This window comes from Batrachochytrium dendrobatidis, assembly GCF_000203795.2.
Source record: "Batrachochytrium dendrobatidis JAM81 unplaced genomic scaffold BATDEscaffold_18, whole genome shotgun sequence".
NCBI classification, from domain to species: Eukaryota; Fungi; Chytridiomycota; class Chytridiomycetes; order Rhizophydiales; genus Batrachochytrium; species Batrachochytrium dendrobatidis.
Window position 1 is genome coordinate 224,511 of NW_006281116.1, and position 18,425 is coordinate 242,935.

Here is an 18,425-nt window from a genome sequence, read left to right on the forward strand (position 1 = left end):
AGCAAGGATCACTCCAGCACACTCGACTATTTAAAGAGTTTTAATTCATGGAATTCAGTTAAATTGGCAATTTAAAAAGCCAGCAGTCAAACGCAGCCATTCAAGATTGAATTGATTTGACAGGAAACCAAATCGTATGAATCTCGTGCAGCACTTTGAAGCGTCGACTTGAGTTTTTGAACTTGAGCAGTGTAAAAGTCATTCAGAATCCTCGCAGCCAACATTCACTAGACCATGTTTAGTCAGACTCCTCGCCCTCCTAATCAAAGAGTTGGCCAGACTCCAATCAGAACACACACTACTGGACTTGCCATCAATGCATCAGCTTCCAATTCAAGAAAAAATGCACCAGTTTCCACTCCTAAACATCATCCCAGTTCTGCGTTGCTAGTCAGACATGCACTTACTGAACCAAGACAGTCTCGTCTTGCTAGTTCTGCGTCCATTTCTCATTCTCCTCTATTGTCTCGTCCAGTGAATCCATTCGATGCTGCTAATATATCCATGGATAAACATTCGCAAGATTCATTTGTATTTCAACCTGCCAATCCATCTCGTCATCTTCCTGACATCGTGCTGCTTCAAAGTGCTACCCATAAAGCCACTGTCATTGGCGAATCCCATCCAGATGCTTTGCAGTTTATTCAAGAGACTAATCTAGGTTAGTCCTGTATTGCAGTAGTAATATCAATTGGTATACAGATCTAACCTGTGTCATCTTTGATATGAATAATCGATCTTCAGGTGTTAGTGCAATTCATGCAGTCGTGGATCAGACTGTTGGATACGCTATTATTGCTGTTCCCGATAGATGCTTTGTCTGGCAGTACACCAAGGTAGTTCAGGATTCATTCAATTTCAAATGGTTCAATCTAGTACGGAAAAACTGACAGTATTCAATGGTGCAAAATGACTGTAGAAAAATGCAACCTATATTCCACCATGCATGCAGTTTCCCATGGGTGACAGTGCTTACAAGGATCAGCATGCACTTGTATCGTTTGTGACACCTTTCTCTAGTGGTGCTCGACAAACTGGGCTTCTTGCTTGTACGGCTGATGGTCGTGTCAGGTTCTGGGAAAACATTACCTTCAACCCAGAGAGTTTTCGTGAAATCAAGATTCCTATTGCTCCCAGCGATTGCGTTTCATTTTTGATCAACTGTGATGTATGCTAATTTTCTTTAATTTAAAAAAATCAATAGATCTCTCTCACACTGCTTGATTCTTACCTATTTGTTGTTATTTATCTCTGTATTTTCAATCCAATCAATGCTAAAACTATAACGGATTCAATAGCCTGTTGGGTTTGTTATTGGAACGCAGAATTCTGTTGTTTTTCAAGTTTCCTTGTTTGATTTGAATGGGCTTGGTCGACTTACATGTACGCCTATTCAACGCTCATCTGGAATGTTCAATCGCGTCACTTCTCTTTTTGGTTATGGCTCGCAAGAGATCGAAGTCGGACCTGTTGCTAATGGCAATCTGGTTTGTCTGATTCCTGGAAAAGTTATTGATGGACGCACTGGATGGTGAGATTTTTGTTTCAATTGCATTATACTACCATGAAGTTTTGATTTTTTTCAAACCTCGATAAATTTAGTGAACTATATGTTTTGACCCAAGACATACTTCAAAAATGGATACTGTCCAAAACACAAGCAGACAAGGTAATGTTGCATACATGGCGCAGTTTCATTTCGTTATTAGAGAGCTATCTTGAAACTATTTTATTAACTTTAAACTGGCATTTCAACTGTCAAGTTGGTTATGGAGGTTGAGATTCATTCAGCAATTAGAAACCATTTAGCCAACACTGTATCGATTGGATCTCACTATCCCCGCATTTGTATCGAAGATGCAGACTTTACAAGGTATTGTACTTGGTTGGCCTGAGATTCTATTTTGATTGTATACTATCTCTTGCATATAGTCTCTTATTAAAACTTATACTGTCAAGAAACGATCAACTGGCAATTTTGGTTGGATATTCCATTTCTGAACCTCAATGCCATTACTCAGTTTTGGTATGTCAGGAGCGCAGCGGAATACTAAATTGGGATCATTCATTTTATTGCAATTTGAAATTCAGTCAAGACGATAAAGTAGGATATTTGTTAGCAAAACGGATACTTTCGACATTATGCTAATTTATGAATATTGTATATTTTAGGATGCTCCACCACTTTCTTTAGCATTGTCCAATGGAGGTCCATTTTTTTTTGCTAATACTACGGACCACGTTATTATTTCTACTTTGGAACCAGGTATGTTTGTGTGGTAATGAGTGTCGATATTTTGCATTTAAACTCAAAGCAGTGCTTTATTAACACCCATTTATAGATGTTGATTTTGAAGAGCTGCTACCATTTACTCAGACTCATACACATATTCTTGGTCTTGGAGTTGATAAGCCCCGTATTTTTCAGCAAGATGCTAATGCACCTGTATCTGCTATTGCTGTATTTCATGGATCAAGTCCTAATCTTGTGCAAATTACTGTATCTGCTACAGCTGTTCGTGCAGACGATACAATTGAGTATGCTGTTTGATTATATTTTTATGGCGGTTATACTATGGATGATTTTGGAATATTTCAATGAACTAATATGACAATTACTTTATAGAATGAACGAGGATATTCCAAATCAAGTAAAAGTAGAGTACTATATACAATACATGTGCTTATTCTCATCAACTATATTTAATACGATTTACTAAACCGTTTAGGAGCGTTCGACTCAAATTCTTTGCGCAAAATTGGAGCAAGCCGTGTTTTTTGGCAGCAACAGCACTGATGTATGATTGCCAATAAATACTCGTCATAATACTTGAAAGGCATTGCACAGTATGATTGACGTGTTATGTTTACCTTTACATTTTTCTTGCTTTAGCGGTCCAACCCAATCGCATTTGATCTTGTTCAGCCAGGCGGTGATATTGATGCTGCATCATTGCATGTTTCCAGATCTATTTTAAACTCAACTAGCCAACATATTCACTCGATCATTGACATGCGTGCCCAGCTCAGCGGTCGTTTTCATCGCATTGACCATATCATTTCTATTATTTCATCACACGGGTTGCTTCACAAGGTATATCTGCTGTATTTCCTTGTACTAACGGTGCTAGCTAGTAAAGATTTAACATGTCAACAACTATATAGATTTCACTAGCAACGAGGTTTAAACTGGCGTTTAATGTGGAAAAAATTGCTGTAGCAGAACAACTATGGCGTCTTATAAATCAAGTTAGAGGGGATGCAGAGGCGGTTAAACGCAACAAGTCTCTTTTAATTTTGGAAGAAAGCATTGATAAGTTTATGACTAGCCAGCTTTCTCAAGAGGATCCCATAAAAGACTTTTTTGAGCATAAAATTGAACACATGGACGAGTTTCTCGTGCTTACTATCCAGAGAGTGCGTGATATGCATATTGGCTCTGGAGGAAAAGAAGCCCAACTAGAGGTGTTTGAGTTGAATCGAATCATGATGGTGTGTATTATGCTCGTAAACTTTGTGTTGCTTAGTATATATACTGATATGCTATCTGGGTCTGGACGGAGTTTAGATTGCTTTTAGTGCAGCACTTGAATACAGACAGCAAAATATGACGTTGTATGAGCTTTCCTCGGAATGTGTTGTTGAATCATGGACTGGTGAGTTTATATGTACTAATTGTGATGTTTGAAGAGCAAAGTCGACAGTTTTACTAATTGCATTTATTTAGCAACGGATAATGTGTTGACTTGTTTGATTTATTTGTACGAGGCGACATTGCAGCTGTTAAAGAGATCCATCGAATCTCTATACTCTATTGTTGAAGATCCTTTGGATGAGTTGGATTTGTTTGATCTTGAATGCTCTTCTGTTGCCGATCTCAAGTTTAAAATGGGCTTTCAATTTTGTAAGCTGGCTGATTTAGTTCTTGGTGCATTTCATGAACGCTTGGGGTATTTGACTACGTAAGTATTGACACTTGAATACATTTGTTTAGTTTGGTACGCCTAACTGTTGAATTCGTTTAGGTGTGGGCCGCAGGAAGAGCATCGATTGATTGCACTGAAAGAAAAGTATAGTGCCAATTTGAGCAAGATCATTCAACCTCTAGTTCACTTGGGACATGCAGATCATGCATTTGAGTTGGCTGAAAAATACCGCGAGCTTGATTATCTAGTTAATCTTTGCCTAAATGTTGAGAACCAATCGCATCGTATAAAGACGTATCTAGACTTGTTTGGATTTGAGTTTAGTGATGTCTTGTTTGAAACTTATTTGAAAAAATGTAGGTTTAATGTTTGATAATGAATTTATATACTGGTTATAGCATTAAACTATATAAAGAGTACTTATTTGCCCACTAAACCATTTCCTGTTTTGTCGACACTACCAGGCATGTATCACGAGTTGTTAGTGCAGCCAATTCAATACCACGAGCATTTGGATCGGTTTTTTTCCTTTTCCAACACACCTTCATTGTCTTGGATCCACGATATTGTTGTGGGTCGATACCCTGATGCCTCCAAAGCATTGTGGGATGTAGCGGGAAGCGTGAAATCTCGAGAAAAGCAAATGGTACGAGAATGATATGTCCGGATATACTGTTGCAATGCCATGTGTGTTATTTATGTATTATTTTTCATATAATGTGATTTAGCTTGCGTTGAGTCTTTCTAAACTTGCCGCAGTGGAAGCCGCAGAAAGCCTGGAAAGTTTTCAAGAATCAAAGTTTTGCACCCGTAAGTAACGCATAGACTTTTTAGATTATTCGTAAGAGTCCATACAGGTAGCTTATGTCTATATGTATTTAGAATTTGAGCGTGCCCGTGATCTGGTGATTTTGCAGGACATAGTGACTAGTGAGTTTATGGAGATGATTCCTATCAACTTGCGTACGGGAACTATGAATGTAGATAAGCAAACCGACTTGATTTTATCCAAATGCTTTTCTCAGCTTACTCGATCGCGGCCTGTGCTTTTAAAGATTGTTCAACGTGCTTTACAAGTGCTGTTGTGTGGATTTAAACTAGAACTTCATGATACTCTGGAGCTGTTTACTATTCGTGATTCTGTTTTGAATGAGGACAACTCTAGAGACCGATTTCTTTCTGCTATGGAGCAAATTGGATTGTATCTGAACACAGAAAGCAATGGGAATGTATCAATGGTATGAGTTTTTGTGTTTTATAGCATTTGAGTTTGCACTCGTGGGATTTATATGTTGATGTTTTTCTAGGAAACCGACTCAAAGGAAACCGAACAATTCTATGTTCAGCTCGTTTGGCGTCGGGCATGGCTTAGTGGCGGGTGTGTATTTGCTTTTGATAAGCTGGAGTTACATGTATATTTTTTGTACTAACGAGCATTCTGAAATAGATGGGTTGAAATTCTCGGCAAGTTTCGTCACTCATCGATCGAGCAAACGCATGCTTTGTTACGAAAAACCTCTGTATTTGCCATCATCCACGAAGCTTGTAAGTAATCCTGTGCATTTTCAAATACAATGTGGGATTACACTTATGACTGCCACATATTGACAACTTTATTGGTGCATATGATAGATGCCGAGAGTATAGAAAAGCCGTATTTGCTAAAGTATCTTATTCCTCCACAAAACATTGTGTCAGTTCCCACACCTACTCTTTTACGTACACTCCATCCAGATCTCGATGATGCACATGCTCGAAACCTATATTCAGAGTATGTTCAAGAGCAAGATGCATTTTTTAAATTTGTCCAGGATTGCAATCTGGAGCAGATGTTTAACGAATGTGTGCGTTTGTGTTTGATTGAAATGAGTCTGATGATTGAATAAATGCTATTTTTGAATTGGTATTTATTTCAAGTATATTTGATAAAGCTTTATCGAGTAGAACGGTCTTAAGTCGAATAAACATTTTTTGAAGAACCTTGCTACTTTTTCTTGCCTTTACTTTTTGCTTTGGCTGCTTTGGCTTGTTTAACTGGCGCCTTGGCTGCCGTCTTTATTGGGAATTTGAAAGTAGAAAAATCAGTGTATCAAATCAACTATTTAAAAAGTATATGATTTTTGATTACTTACTTGCTGTGTGCGTAATTGCTTGCGTTTACGAAACCAACGTTGAATCTTGACACATGCAGCAGTATAGGTCTGTTGTCGTTTCTGTTCCTCAATCTCTTTGGCTCTTACAAGCTTATCTTCATCGACTATTTTTTCAAGCGCTTCGTATGCAACAACAAGCTCTTCAAACCGATCTAAATCTTGCGATCGTTTTTGCTTTAAAGCTTCCAGCTCTACGCTTTTTGCTTCGGTGTCTTCTTCGTATCTGATCATCCATTCCTGAATTTCCTTTTCCAGTGCATTTCGCTGATGGTTCAAAAACTCGACTATTTTTTGATGTGCTAATCGTTCTTGATTCAGCCTTTTCCGTAGCAGCATTTTTTCCTCGACCAGTTCACTCTCTTTTTCTTGGCACTGCAGCCGTACAGAGTTTTCGTGAGCTTTCACTTCCTTTTTAATGTATTTTTGTTCAGATGCCGTAAGTGTATTTATTTCTTGAATTGTGTCTTTAAGCTGTTGTATAACTTGATTTCGATCAGTGATTTCGTCTTGAATAAGTTTTTTTTCGTTACCAAGATCACGCTGCAGTTCTTTGAGCATATCCGATGCATCATTTTCTCTAATGGTAATTGATTGCAAAGTTTAAATTTCGTATATCAATTTAATTAAGGTTTGCCATCATTCAATAGAAATGTTGTCAGTAAACCAATTGTATACCTATTGATTGTGTGTTGTAAAGCATTTCGTTTTTTATACTCTTCTTCGACGGTGAAAATCAGAGAGTCGAAACGAGAATCACGCAACTCGTGAATCAATCGGAATAAAAGTGACTGAAATGCGGTTCGTTCTTGTTGAATTTTAAGTAAGTTCTGTGCGACGCTTGGGTGGGCCTTTAAATGTCTCGCCAAACCTATTTCCCTCGTCACAGAAACAGTAAATTGTATTACAGTGTATTTTAAGTAATTAAATGGAGCCAAAATACCACTATAGAATCAAATACAATAGGCACCTTGAGTACTTGCTTGAAGCTGAGAAAATACATCTGCAATTGTGGTTTGAATTTCCTTGAGCTTTGGTTTGTTGGACTGTGTACGCTGTTGATCTTGTTCAAACAAAAGTTCCTGGTATCGTTCTTGCAATGCACGCTGCTCAAATAAAATTCGAGTGATTTTTTCTGATATCTAATTGGAGTTTATTCAAATGTACAGGTATGTTTGGAGAATGCAGTTGATGAAGTGGTGTAATGGTCAATTTAGAATCGCGGCGCGTCAAATAAGCCGATATCTGAATCAAAGGTACTTGGACTCTAGTCCAACTATAGAGTAGCTTGTATAGAAATATACACGAGCTTATATGGGGTGAACTTGAAAAAGAAATGTACATTTACCTGTTTGTTGTCAGTTTTGAATGCTTCCGGAGTGATATCACCGAGGACTGCAAGTTGGTCAAGTGCATCCTCGAAAATAGCGATATACGCTTGTGCCTTGGGTATTGGAATTGTATTCCCGGTTGAAGCAGTCACACCATGCATCAAGGCTGGAGTAGGTAATTCATCTGAATTGTATTCATTGGCTACTTTGCTGTTGGGTCGGGAGGGTAGCGGCGGAAGTGTTGTATTCATTTAGTGAAATTTCTAGCAATGATAGGAATTGGTAAGCTTGTTTGAAATTCTGTACAACATTTAAAAAGCAAATCAAGTTTATTCGATTAAAGATTCAATGTCATGTAATATTCGATCCAGCTGCTGTCGAAATTTCCAATCTTTCAAGCAACCTTTTCATTGCGTCAATACCTTTTTAAAACAAGAATAAACTCGTAAAGCTAGCTTCATTATGCAGAAATCATGCAAATGTATGAATGGACAGGAAGCTTTATCATGGCTCATAAAAGTCGAGTTTAATTATCAAAAGCATTTTAATACAATAAGCGGAATGAAAGTAAATGGTGGTGCATAGTATAAAAACAGTATTCCATGTAGCATCTTGTATTATAGCCGACAGCTTTATAATTAACCTCGAAAGTCTTTGCCAAAATATGGATCTAGTATTCATAACCAGGTTAGTATTTTAACTAGTACAGAATACGATTAGGATGCATAATTGCTACCTTGAAGAAATGGTCCAAGAATCTAAATTGAAATGCAACGACAAATTAGTCAGTTTTACTATAAACCCAATGCTATTCAGCAATCAAAGCATTCGTACCTTTGAGCCAGTTTGAAGAAGCGGATGGCCCGCAACACTGTATACAGAATAAATGAATTTGACATTTCAACGTTAAGCAATGATTAAAATGGATTGGCATTTACATGGTAACTACAACCAAACTTGCACTCACATTTGTGTAAATCGTTCCAGTCCTCGCCTTCGGTGCTCAATGACTTCATCAGTAAACCGATTGGTAAATATTTTTCCTGGAAGCTGAGGGATATTTACGCTGAGTAAGAGAAGCCGAGATAAGTACATTACTATGGCACAGTATTAACTGATTAAGCAAAATATGACAATTCATTACCGATTGCTTTCTCGCTCCAATGCATCTCGAAACCATTCAAAATCGCTATATCTTCTCCTCACGACAGACTCCTTCAACTTGAACGCCGGAAGATTGGTCTGGCAATAGTTTCAAAATGTACAACCAATGGACAAGTCCAACACATCAATAAGCATGATGTAATCAACTGTATTGGTATACAAGCCATATTCTAAAAACCTACTCGAAACACTATTTCATAGTCGACATATTTGTTACGACCTTCTTCATGGAGAAGAGGGTCTCTTACTTCTACCTCGAGAAAGTTTTCTGGGATTCCGTATCGCTCTTCGACAGTCTGTTTTAAAGTCAATGCAAAAGTCAGCTTTTCAGAGTATTTCTTTAAACACATGCAAGTGAGGGTATGCCATCAATGACCATTCGTTGGTAAAAGTGGATGGTCAGATATATGGACTTTGGATATAAACTAGCCAGACCAGAAGCTTTTTGTAGGTGACCAGGAACGATATGAAAAGCATGCCTCTCAAAAACAGGTAGCAAGCATCCAGTAATGACTTGCCTGTTCTCGATGTGCATACATGGCTAAACCAAGCTAGATGCTGCAGATGGATCAAGTCAGGGATTTAAGTCGTATTCACGTAAAATGGAACACTAAATAAGGAGTCAAAGTATAAAGGCAGCTTTATGGAATGATAATTCACACTTAATTTATTGTGTTTTGATAAAGTTGGTTTTCTGTCTGCATTTCCAAGACTGTAATGTTTTGGGTTTTAATTAGACTTGATCGTATCTGCAAGATAGCAAAGTGAAGTTTACTGGATTGCAATGTAAATATTCGGTTGGTTTTATACAGAAATGGACAGAAAACACAATCTTGTCCAGTAAATTGACATTTCATGAGATGATGTATTTGGCATTCTTGTTGAATGATTTATCTTATATGAATACGACTGTAAGCTGAGTTCAAAACAGAACGCTTTAGAGAATTGCAAGTGCTCACTTTCATTATTGTCTTGTAAATGGTCTTTCAATATACCAACGACTACTAAAGTGAGATTCTTATTCTCTGCCATTCACAAATCTACTCAAAAACTGTTTTCCATTCATTATTCGTACCGGCTCGTTAAAATAGAGAATTGTATATACGCGATAAAACACATGCAAACACTTGAAATTGGATAGAAACAACCAAGCTCAGTAACGGTTTTGTTTTTTAAAAAGAGAGAAAGAAAATAGTAGTGATAGATTGATCTCAGGGTGGTGACCTAGAGAAGCAAGACAACGAAAACAAGATGGCTTAATAGTCAAGTGGAGTAACGAAGTGGAGATCAGATGAGTGATTAGACGTCAACAATAGACAGACTGATCGAAAAAAGGCAACATGAACTGAATGAGAATAATAGATTTCCATATTACAGCACAAGACACGCCTTCTTCTTCTTTTTAACTTCAGGAGGCATGAGTACGGCTCGGATTGCTTCATCAAATACGTTCTTGAGTCCCTTTTGTGTTAGTGCTGAACATTCGAGATATTTCACTGCATTGATTTCCTTCATCATGTGTGAGCCTTGAGGATAGGTAATAGGTGCCATGCGCTTTTCGCGAAGTTTATCAATGGTATCTCTGTCCTCGCGAAGATCGAGTTTGGTTCCAACAAGGATACATGCAGTACCAGGCGCGTGGTGACTAATCTCGGGGAACCACTATTTGAATCATTCAGACAGAACAATCAGTATCAAAGCAGAACATAGTATACAGCTCAACAAACTGTACCTTTGTCCTAACGTTTTCAAATGATGGAGGACTAACAAGTGAAAAGCAGATCAAAAACACATCGGTTTGAGGATATGACAATGGTCGAAGACGATCATAATCTTCCTGACCAGCAGTATCCCACAAGCCCAAATTAATTGGTTTGCCATCGACCATGACATTTGCGGAGTAGTTGTCAAACCTAGTTTAAACATTTAAAAAGAAACCCGTGTTGAATACTATGGCAAGCAATAATAAATGCCTGAAAATCTTATTACTTACACAGTTGGAATGTATTCACCAGGGAAAGCATTAGTAGTGTAGCTAATGAGCAGGCATGTCTTTCCAACAGCACTGAGGTTGTGTAGATTCATTCAGAAATAGACGAGTTGAACAGATTTAGTAGAGTCAAAGCATAAGCCACGTTAGTAATATATCCTGTACTTGACCAGATTTAAAAACAAAGCAATTGCATAGTACACGAAGATAATAAGCGTATAGCCTATAGGGTAGCATCAGATAAGGGTGGTTGGTAATATTGAATATGGATCAACAAAGCAGCAGCAACAAGTCAGCGCACTTTCAGTAAACAGTACGCCATCCCATTGTGATCAAAACAGGATTTTGAAGTGGATCTGAAATACAATACCATCCATTATGGAGCAACCAGCAAGTAGTAAATTTTTGATATTCATCAAGTTTAATACACCTTGCAATACAAGTGAATAGAATGGAATTAAAAGTATAAAGCGATTGATGGCTGGTTTGAAAGCAGCCTTTACACACTTGGTGGTAAATGCGTATCCAACATTAGAGCACAAAGTGATGTAGATAATGGAGAATCAAGGAGATATAAACATGAGAATTCACATGTCGAGACAATGGTGTATATGGCAGACTAGTCAAGGATATTGGGTTGGAAATGGCCTACAGGGTAGTACTAGTTAATTTCAGAGTGTGGGAGTCCCACAAGTCCGTCATGACAATCCCAGTACTAACGAAGCACGAGCTCAGATACACCAGACGAGACAATAGAAGAGACATTGCTGTGACTGTACATTCAGCTCAGTAGCCTATTGAATATGCACACTGGGGTTCTATTGGCACACACTGAGAGCACTGTGATGCCGTCAAGACAAGACAAGATTACTTGAAGCGCAGCCAGTGATAGCATTCCATCATGGCCATCTGACGCATATCTAATCAAGCAAAATAAACCCATTGCATATCCAAGTAGAGATGAGGTTCTACCTGACAGTAAGTAGACTCATTACTGCAGTAGTTGTAGAAGGGCGTGTGGAGATGGAACGAACAGCCCCTGGCCGAGCAAGACACTCGAGAAGACATGAAGAAGATAGAATATACTATTGATATCATGACAGTAGCTTACCCATCACCCACAACCACGCATTTGATGGCTTGCATAACGGCTTTGCAGTAAGTGGAGGATGGAAAGAAAACAAGAAATTGCCGACTGAGGCGTTGAGTTGGGGTGGATTTGACTAGACTTTAAAGAGTGATTTTTATTATTGAATTTGTAGAGTTTTGATAGTAAAATTGTTGATTTTTAATAGTAAAATTATCAAGTTTTTTACTATTAAAATTGTAGAGTTTTAATAGTAAAATTATAGTTATTATATCAAAATTCTTGATTTTTATTACATTGCAACTCCACGAGCAAACTCAACAACACACAGTCCATATTGCAACTTGCTCTCCATTCTATTCCATAAATCTGATACAAGTTTTTGAACCCTGGCGAGATCTTCCCGCGTTTCTTTCTGTCCTGTCATCAGCACATCCCCATGAATCTATCATTACATTCATTAGTTACAGTCTTTACCATTCTCTTGCATCATCAATCATTCTTACCTTTAAAAATACATTCATGTATGCTTGGATAAGTTCAAAATCATGCAAAGTCTCGAGTTGGAATGCTACAAATTCTAAAAAGTATCGCATATATATATGCTCTGCATCAACTGGAAGCGTCCTTATTTCAATATCAATCGCTGAAGGTGACAAACTTTTGAGATACTCCATAGTGTTCGAGTCTATTGAATCATTCCAATTTCACGCTTCGGGTTAGTTTGATCCAATTGCAACTATTAAGCTGGATGTGCAATCATTCAGGTTTATACTTACAATCCTTGGCTTGATGGCATTCATCTAATAATCGTGCAAGCTTGCTTATATCCACTATCATATTCTTGAAAACACGACCACTACTTTCTTCTTTGGTCTGCTCCACAATCTCAAAATGTGGTGTTGCTCCTGCAATCGTAGGAAGGAAAAATGGTGCTCGCTCAGGTGCCTTTGGGGGTTGAATAGGCTTGTTGCGTTTCTATAACCATTTGATCTTCTGTCAGCATCAACCCATCCTATAAATCATTATACCCTAACCCAAAATTATTGCTAAAGCATGTACCTTGATTGCCTCTAGACTCAATAGATTTTGCCAACGAGATTTCGGCAGCAGTGAAAACGAAATCATGCCGTCGGTAATATCCACAAATTCATCATCGCTTGTTTGCTTGTCCATGCCCTCCTTGTCAACCTCGTCAACACCATTTGCTTCTTCATCTAAACACCACAAACTATTAGCCAACTCAAACAGGTTGTCCTGCATACATTCATCAAGCAGTGGTCTAGCCGTATATCAAAAATCACCTTGGACATTACCACCGCTTGCAGGAAGCGTAGCAGTAGATGAAAATAAATCTTCTTCATCCATACGACGCACTGGAATATTTTCGTACTGACTACGATTTGCCCATAAAAATATGCCCATATGATTGACATGCGTCGTGGCAAGAAAATCTCCAGTAGGTGATAAAGAAATGCTGGTTGGGATCTCAGATACACGGAAACCGTCAATCAGGTAGCCTGTGGGAAGATCCCATGTACGGATAGTGCTATCCAATGAGCAAGATACAATCCAACGGCCATCCGTGCTAATTGCCTAAAGTATTCGTACCAACAATAAAAATACATTGGCTCAATCCAAAAACCTTGATGTAATCAAAATTAACTCGATCCAATTCACTTACAATGTCGGTAATGCGATTTTTGTGTCCCCAAAACTCACGCACAATCTTTTTCGTATCAGTATCAACAACAAAAATCCCCATACTATCTGTTGCAAGTGCAAGCAGTCCACTCTGACTATGTAGCAGCATGTGTGACACCGGGCTATCAAACTGCATGGTGTGTTCAAGGCGTCCTTTCAAAAAATTCCAACACTGCCGGGATAATCGTAAGAAACACAAAATTGATATCCAATCGCATCGACTATGAAATTTATCAAGCATTCTTACCTTGACTGTCTTATCCAAAGATGCAGTGTAAACAAACCGGTTAACATTATCTGGTGCAATAACAGTAACAGCCTTTGTATGTGCTGTATGATTATTTTTAGTAGCGTAAATATTAGTCAATTGATTCATATCAACTACATGTGTGCCATCGAAAAGACCATTGGGTTTGGCACATACCATTTTCGCCACCAAAAACAGTGCGATGCAATCCAGACTGGATATTGAACTTGTCCACACGGCCTTTACTGGTACCAATAAAACAGAAATTGCCACAGCTTGAAATTGCAACTGACTGAATATTTAAAAATTATAAATGAATCAAGTGTTACATCACACCATCTGCAGCAGCAATAGATCTTGAAAATAAATCAAAGCACACCTTTATCGCCGAACCATCTTTAGAGACAATCTGATGTTTTCCTATGGCTTTGCGCTGAAAACTCCAAATGCGGGCAGTTGCTTGATTTGCATGGCATGTAATAATATTGCTCCATTCCTTTTCTTTTGCAGGATCTATTGATTATCAGGTTTGACATGACAAAAAGCAAGTCAATAATTTAAACCTTATTAAATAACTTGTCGGGATAAAGTCATTGATACATACTGGCATCAAACTGAATGATTTGTGGAAATTTGAGCGCATCAATATGCACATTTTCTTTTCTGGCTTTTTTCTCAAGCGAGCCTTGCGACAACTCAACATTCTGATTATCGCGAATGACAGAAAATGATCGCAGCACTTGGTCTTGTCCAGCACTAAGAATATTATGACCGTGTTCACCATAGTAACGAATCATAGTAGGCGGCTTATGATGACCGCTACGAAGTCGTAAAAGACGAGGAATACCATCCAAACTATCAAACATCCATTGCTGTAACCATCATCATTAGTACAAATTAAACCAAAAATAAACAATTCAAATACATCACTAGTTATATACATACCTTGATGGAGTTATCTGAAGAAGCAGTCACTAAAATTGAAGTGCCATTGTAGAACATACACGAGTGAATTGACGCATCATGAGCGCCTTTCATAACATGGATGATGCGCTGTTCATTTAGATCCCACAAGGCAACATCACCGTGCATGCTGGCTGTAGCCATCACTGGAGATCCATCTGTCCTAAAGGTAATCGCAGTCACTTTGCCATCCTGCTTGAATCTTAGAATCTCCTTGTCCACTTTAATATTGTGGATAATGATGCTTCCGTCAAGAAGACCAATAGCTATTACGTCGATTGACGGAGACTGGGCAAGACACGAAATAGGAGACCCAAATGATTTGAATTCATAAACAAGTTTTCTATACAACATATTAGTCGAGAATCGTTTTTATCGAATAGAAGCAAGCTCAATACAAAAATACATACATGTTTCGAACATTCCATAGCTGCATTGTTCCTTGTTGACTAGCAAACAGCACCTTGTTCAAGTATGTGCTTGGATGCAGAATTTGAGTTACAGTAAAGTTTTTAGAAAACGAAATCTCATTGGCAAATTCTATCAAATTAAAACCAACAAGGTAAGTAATCAAACATATATGCAATATTCACGACATCATCGCATACCTTTGGTTTTAAAATCCCATATGCGAACAGTGTTGTCAAAACATAGTGAAAAGACCAAATCTCCAAGAACTAGCAAGCTCATGATCTCTGATGGGTGGTTCTCATCAAAAAGACGATACTCTTCTTTTTGGCGGCGAAAAACAACAATCTCTGACCCAGAAGCAGCAAATGTCAAATCTCTAGAAGATCCAATCGATGAAATGGGGAATTCAAGTTTTGAAGCTGATCCGATAAAGTGAATATGTAAAAGACGATTAAAATGCATACTCAATCACCAATCAAATGTAGAATAAAAGTCGTCGACTTACAAACAAACAGCAATCCCATTTTTTCGCCCTATATAATCAAACATGTGTAGTTTACCAAGAAAAGCGAATCAGTACCAATGCATCAACTCCATTGCCAAATCAACAAGTGTCGATCAATACTCACATCAAAAATCTGAAACGAATCACCAATTGAAGAAGTAATAAAGTATGCTTGGCCTCTAGTTTGAAATGAAACTGGCACATCTGCAGTAACATATCCAAGTGCACGAAATTGAGTATAAAGACCTGGAGTTAAAGATGAGGGATTGAAGATTAGTCGGTAAACCTGAATTAGTGGCAAGTTGATTAAATGCATTCAGTAAATATATTACCTTGATGCTTGCGCTTGAATGTGTTAACTCCACCCTTGGCAGTATGAGCACTAACAATCTCAACACTCTCTGTAGCTGGCATTCAAATACAATTAATTTTTTAATGCCGAATTTTCATTCAAAAAATTTGTCAAATGTTTAATCAATGTCACGTGATTTATGATTTCCATTCAGATAGCGCATTACATGTTTGATTTTAAAGAATTGATACTAAAACAGCTTAAAATCAAGTCAAAGTTGGATAAAAATCTCGTTTATTCGGCAATCAAATTCTTTCCATTGCCTCCTGACGCTCCGCCTACAGTCATAATGCCTCATTAATTTAAATCAGCAGTAAACGCAATAATGCAAAGTTTTACCTCGTCAATTCGCTTGAGTGTATTCAAAACGGCACGTTTACTAGAGTCTTGCAATTCACCTGCATTTGATCAAACTAGATAAATAATGCAGCATTGATTAAATTTCCAGCACTTTAATACACGCCGTATATTACCTCCAATAAGCAGTTCATCTATGGTAGTTTATACAGAATGTTAAACTGGATCATTCAAAATTGAAACATTCTGTTGTAGGCAATTAGCTTACCAATGATTGTGTATGCTTGCTGAAAGTTGAATATGATGTCCAGCTCGCACACATTCATAAACCACTTGTCCAAAATCTCGACATAGCGATGAATTACCTCGAGGGTAAGCAGCTCGTTCTCATTCACATCTGTCCCAACGACAAAGAATAGACTTGCATATCTGGACAAATTGATTAAAAAATAAGTTTATCTTTCATGACATGTTCCAATCTGCTTAGCTTAAACGTAGCTTTACCTTCTATAAACCACCTTGAAATCTAATTTTGAATGATCAAAAATTAGATGCTACCATGTTCATCTATAGTTTGGCAGATACAATGTTCTTGAAGCATCATATACCTTTAAACTCAAGAACGTTGCACATTTTAGCTTTTCTTGCTAATACCATTTGGCTGACATCCCTGACAATCTTGGTCTTTTCCTTAATCCCCCAGTCGGAAGTAAACCACTTTGTGAGGCGAATCTTGCCTATGTTTAGAATGTCGTGTGTTGTTTGATGCAGCCAAACATATATATTACATGCATCAAGGTATTAGTCATCAGCTAGGTGTATTCATACTGATAATGGCTAGTCATTGAAATACGTCAAGTCGCTTGTATGCAAAGGAGTTTCTTTGGGTTGATTGGAATATTCAACTGTCTGGACTGGCTGCTACGCATTCTTTTTATACCAGCTCATAGCTTACTATAATAGAGTCATGTTGGTATGCCATGTAAAATATCTATCCAGAATCATACCTTGACGGGATACGAGCAGTAGAAATTTGATACCCATACTTTTGAAATGGTTAGAAATAGAGTTTCGCATCTGTACTGATGGCTATATAAATTCCTCAGGATATATTGCTCCAAACAGTCTATGAAGTACTTTGAATCATTCAACAGCATTTTAACCTAAAAAGTGTGGTCAAGCACTGGCAAATAAGAAGTGATCCCAGTTTCAAAAAAAAAGACTATAAAATGGATAGGTGTGATAATCAATGGATTTTAATTGAAAATTGTAAAGGTAGCTGGACTGGACACATGTCAGCAACATTAAGATCAAGCAATAGTAGTAGAGTACTAGATTCACCATCAACCACTGGAATGGCTTTCGAGCTCGCGACGGACTGAATTTTCTAACAATTCAAAGTTTTCTTTTTATTTTCAATCGTCAGCATGAATTGTCTCGCTCATGCATCTCGATTGCAAACATTTGCTCGGGCGACCTTTGGAGCTTCTGGCTTGTATCCAATCATCGCAAATCAACCCAAGTATCCCATATTTTCTTTCTTGAGATGCAACTCGACATCGGCAAAAGACGATAGTGTAACACAGTCAGGTGCGTAAAAGTAGTCGATAAGAAGCATTGGACTTGATAGCCTCCTCCGTTTGATTTATAGCATTTTACTGAATTAAAGTATCAAAACATACATTTTTAAATGTTTTTAGCCACAGCCATTATATCCTCATGCAAAAAAGGCACTGTGTTGAAAGGAATCAATGTACTCAAGGACGGTCAAGACCCAGTTGCGATGGATGATTCAGAATATCCAGCATGGCTATGGAAATTGCTAGATCCAAAACCTGATTACTTGGCTCTCGAAGATAAACTTGACATTAATTATTTGCGCACAATCACTCGTGCAAAGATCAGAGCCAATACACTTGCCAAGCAAACCAAGTCGTTTTGAATAAATTGCTGTATTTTTAAACTATGCCCTAATGCTAATGCATGTTGGCCTTTTCCAATTCCGCCTACATAATCCATAGCTTTTATCCTGTAAATGAGCAATGCTGGATCCCCCTACTACTAATTGATTGCTTCTTCAACAGTTGCAGTCATCATGATATATGAAATTAAACTATAGTTTTGAACTGAGGTTATCCTTGTTTGGTATAACCATACATTATCCAATTTTTGGTTTGAATAAAAGAAGAGTTGAAGATTAAACAGGTGTGGAGAATGTGGATTAACTGGAATTCTGATATGATGTAAACATTTTAGTTTTTATTTAGTGTCCGTTTTGCGTGAATCGGACAGTAATAG

At 37.8% G+C, this 18,425-nt stretch overlaps 7 protein-coding genes across 7 annotated transcripts; 2 read left to right on the plus strand and 5 right to left on the minus strand.

Annotated features, from left to right (window-relative positions):
• The first annotated feature begins 203 nt into the window (after positions 1 to 203).
• Positions 204 to 5,835, plus strand: BATDEDRAFT_36249 (uncharacterized protein). The gene is made up of 22 exons (XM_006682798.1): positions 204 to 661; positions 745 to 836; positions 920 to 1,168; positions 1,299 to 1,531; positions 1,603 to 1,669; positions 1,764 to 1,873; positions 1,933 to 2,026; positions 2,173 to 2,266; positions 2,343 to 2,538; positions 2,627 to 2,651; positions 2,730 to 2,798; positions 2,894 to 3,094; positions 3,166 to 3,492; positions 3,569 to 3,656; positions 3,728 to 3,962; positions 4,026 to 4,282; positions 4,325 to 4,572; positions 4,655 to 4,736; positions 4,809 to 5,164; positions 5,234 to 5,304; positions 5,374 to 5,471; positions 5,559 to 5,835. Exons 1-22 carry the CDS (start codon positions 235 to 237, stop codon positions 5,810 to 5,812), a joined length of 3,873 nt encoding a protein of 1,290 aa, XP_006682861.1. The 5' UTR covers positions 204 to 234; the 3' UTR covers positions 5,813 to 5,835.
• A 75-nt stretch (positions 5,836 to 5,910) lies between these two features.
• Positions 5,911 to 7,658, minus strand: BATDEDRAFT_92540 (uncharacterized protein; the record flags this gene model as incomplete). The annotated part of the gene is made up of 5 exons (XM_006682856.1): positions 5,911 to 5,979; positions 6,059 to 6,656; positions 6,755 to 6,947; positions 7,056 to 7,218; positions 7,425 to 7,658. The coding sequence occupies 5 exons, from the start codon at positions 7,656 to 7,658 to the stop codon at positions 5,911 to 5,913; spliced, it is 1,257 nt and encodes a 418-aa protein (XP_006682919.1).
• Positions 7,659 to 7,910: 252 nt separating this feature from the next.
• Positions 7,911 to 9,116, minus strand: BATDEDRAFT_37546 (uncharacterized protein). The gene is made up of 7 exons (XM_006682809.1): positions 9,090 to 9,116; positions 8,754 to 8,867; positions 8,552 to 8,649; positions 8,375 to 8,473; positions 8,242 to 8,278; positions 8,144 to 8,165; positions 7,911 to 8,077 (listed from the first exon to the last, which is right to left on the minus strand). Exons 1-7 carry the CDS (start codon positions 9,108 to 9,110, stop codon positions 8,046 to 8,048), a joined length of 423 nt encoding a protein of 140 aa, XP_006682872.1. The 5' UTR covers positions 9,111 to 9,116; the 3' UTR covers positions 7,911 to 8,045.
• Positions 9,117 to 9,706: 590 nt separating this feature from the next.
• Positions 9,707 to 11,755, minus strand: BATDEDRAFT_21047 (uncharacterized protein). The gene is made up of 4 exons (XM_006682714.1): positions 11,673 to 11,755; positions 10,565 to 10,636; positions 10,304 to 10,484; positions 9,707 to 10,233 (listed from the first exon to the last, which is right to left on the minus strand). Exons 1-4 carry the CDS (start codon positions 11,705 to 11,707, stop codon positions 9,943 to 9,945), a joined length of 579 nt encoding a protein of 192 aa, XP_006682777.1. The 5' UTR covers positions 11,708 to 11,755; the 3' UTR covers positions 9,707 to 9,942.
• Positions 11,756 to 12,121: 366 nt separating this feature from the next.
• Positions 12,122 to 15,794, minus strand: BATDEDRAFT_14792 (rRNA-processing protein UTP21; the record flags this gene model as incomplete). Its single annotated transcript, XM_006682695.1, has 14 exons — positions 12,122 to 12,336; positions 12,428 to 12,626; positions 12,711 to 12,859; positions 12,953 to 13,244; positions 13,333 to 13,524; positions 13,600 to 13,682; positions 13,777 to 13,891; positions 13,979 to 14,112; positions 14,204 to 14,471; positions 14,545 to 14,905; positions 14,973 to 15,102; positions 15,171 to 15,392; positions 15,479 to 15,506; positions 15,603 to 15,794. 14 exons carry the CDS (start codon positions 15,792 to 15,794, stop codon positions 12,122 to 12,124), a joined length of 2,580 nt encoding a protein of 859 aa, XP_006682758.1.
• A 563-nt stretch (positions 15,795 to 16,357) lies between these two features.
• On the minus strand, positions 16,358 to 17,171 carry BATDEDRAFT_14862 (uncharacterized protein; the record flags this gene model as incomplete). The annotated part of the gene is made up of 4 exons (XM_006682705.1): positions 16,358 to 16,556; positions 16,632 to 16,653; positions 16,736 to 16,864; positions 17,135 to 17,171. The coding sequence occupies 4 exons, from the start codon at positions 17,169 to 17,171 to the stop codon at positions 16,358 to 16,360; spliced, it is 387 nt and encodes a 128-aa protein (XP_006682768.1).
• Positions 17,172 to 17,817: 646 nt separating this feature from the next.
• On the plus strand, positions 17,818 to 18,069 carry BATDEDRAFT_92659 (mitochondrial 54S ribosomal protein YmL37; the record flags this gene model as incomplete). The annotated part of the gene is made up of 1 exon (XM_006682821.1): positions 17,818 to 18,069. The coding sequence occupies one exon, from the start codon at positions 17,818 to 17,820 to the stop codon at positions 18,067 to 18,069; it is 252 nt and encodes an 83-aa protein (XP_006682884.1).
• Between the last annotated feature and the right edge of the window lie 356 nt (positions 18,070 to 18,425).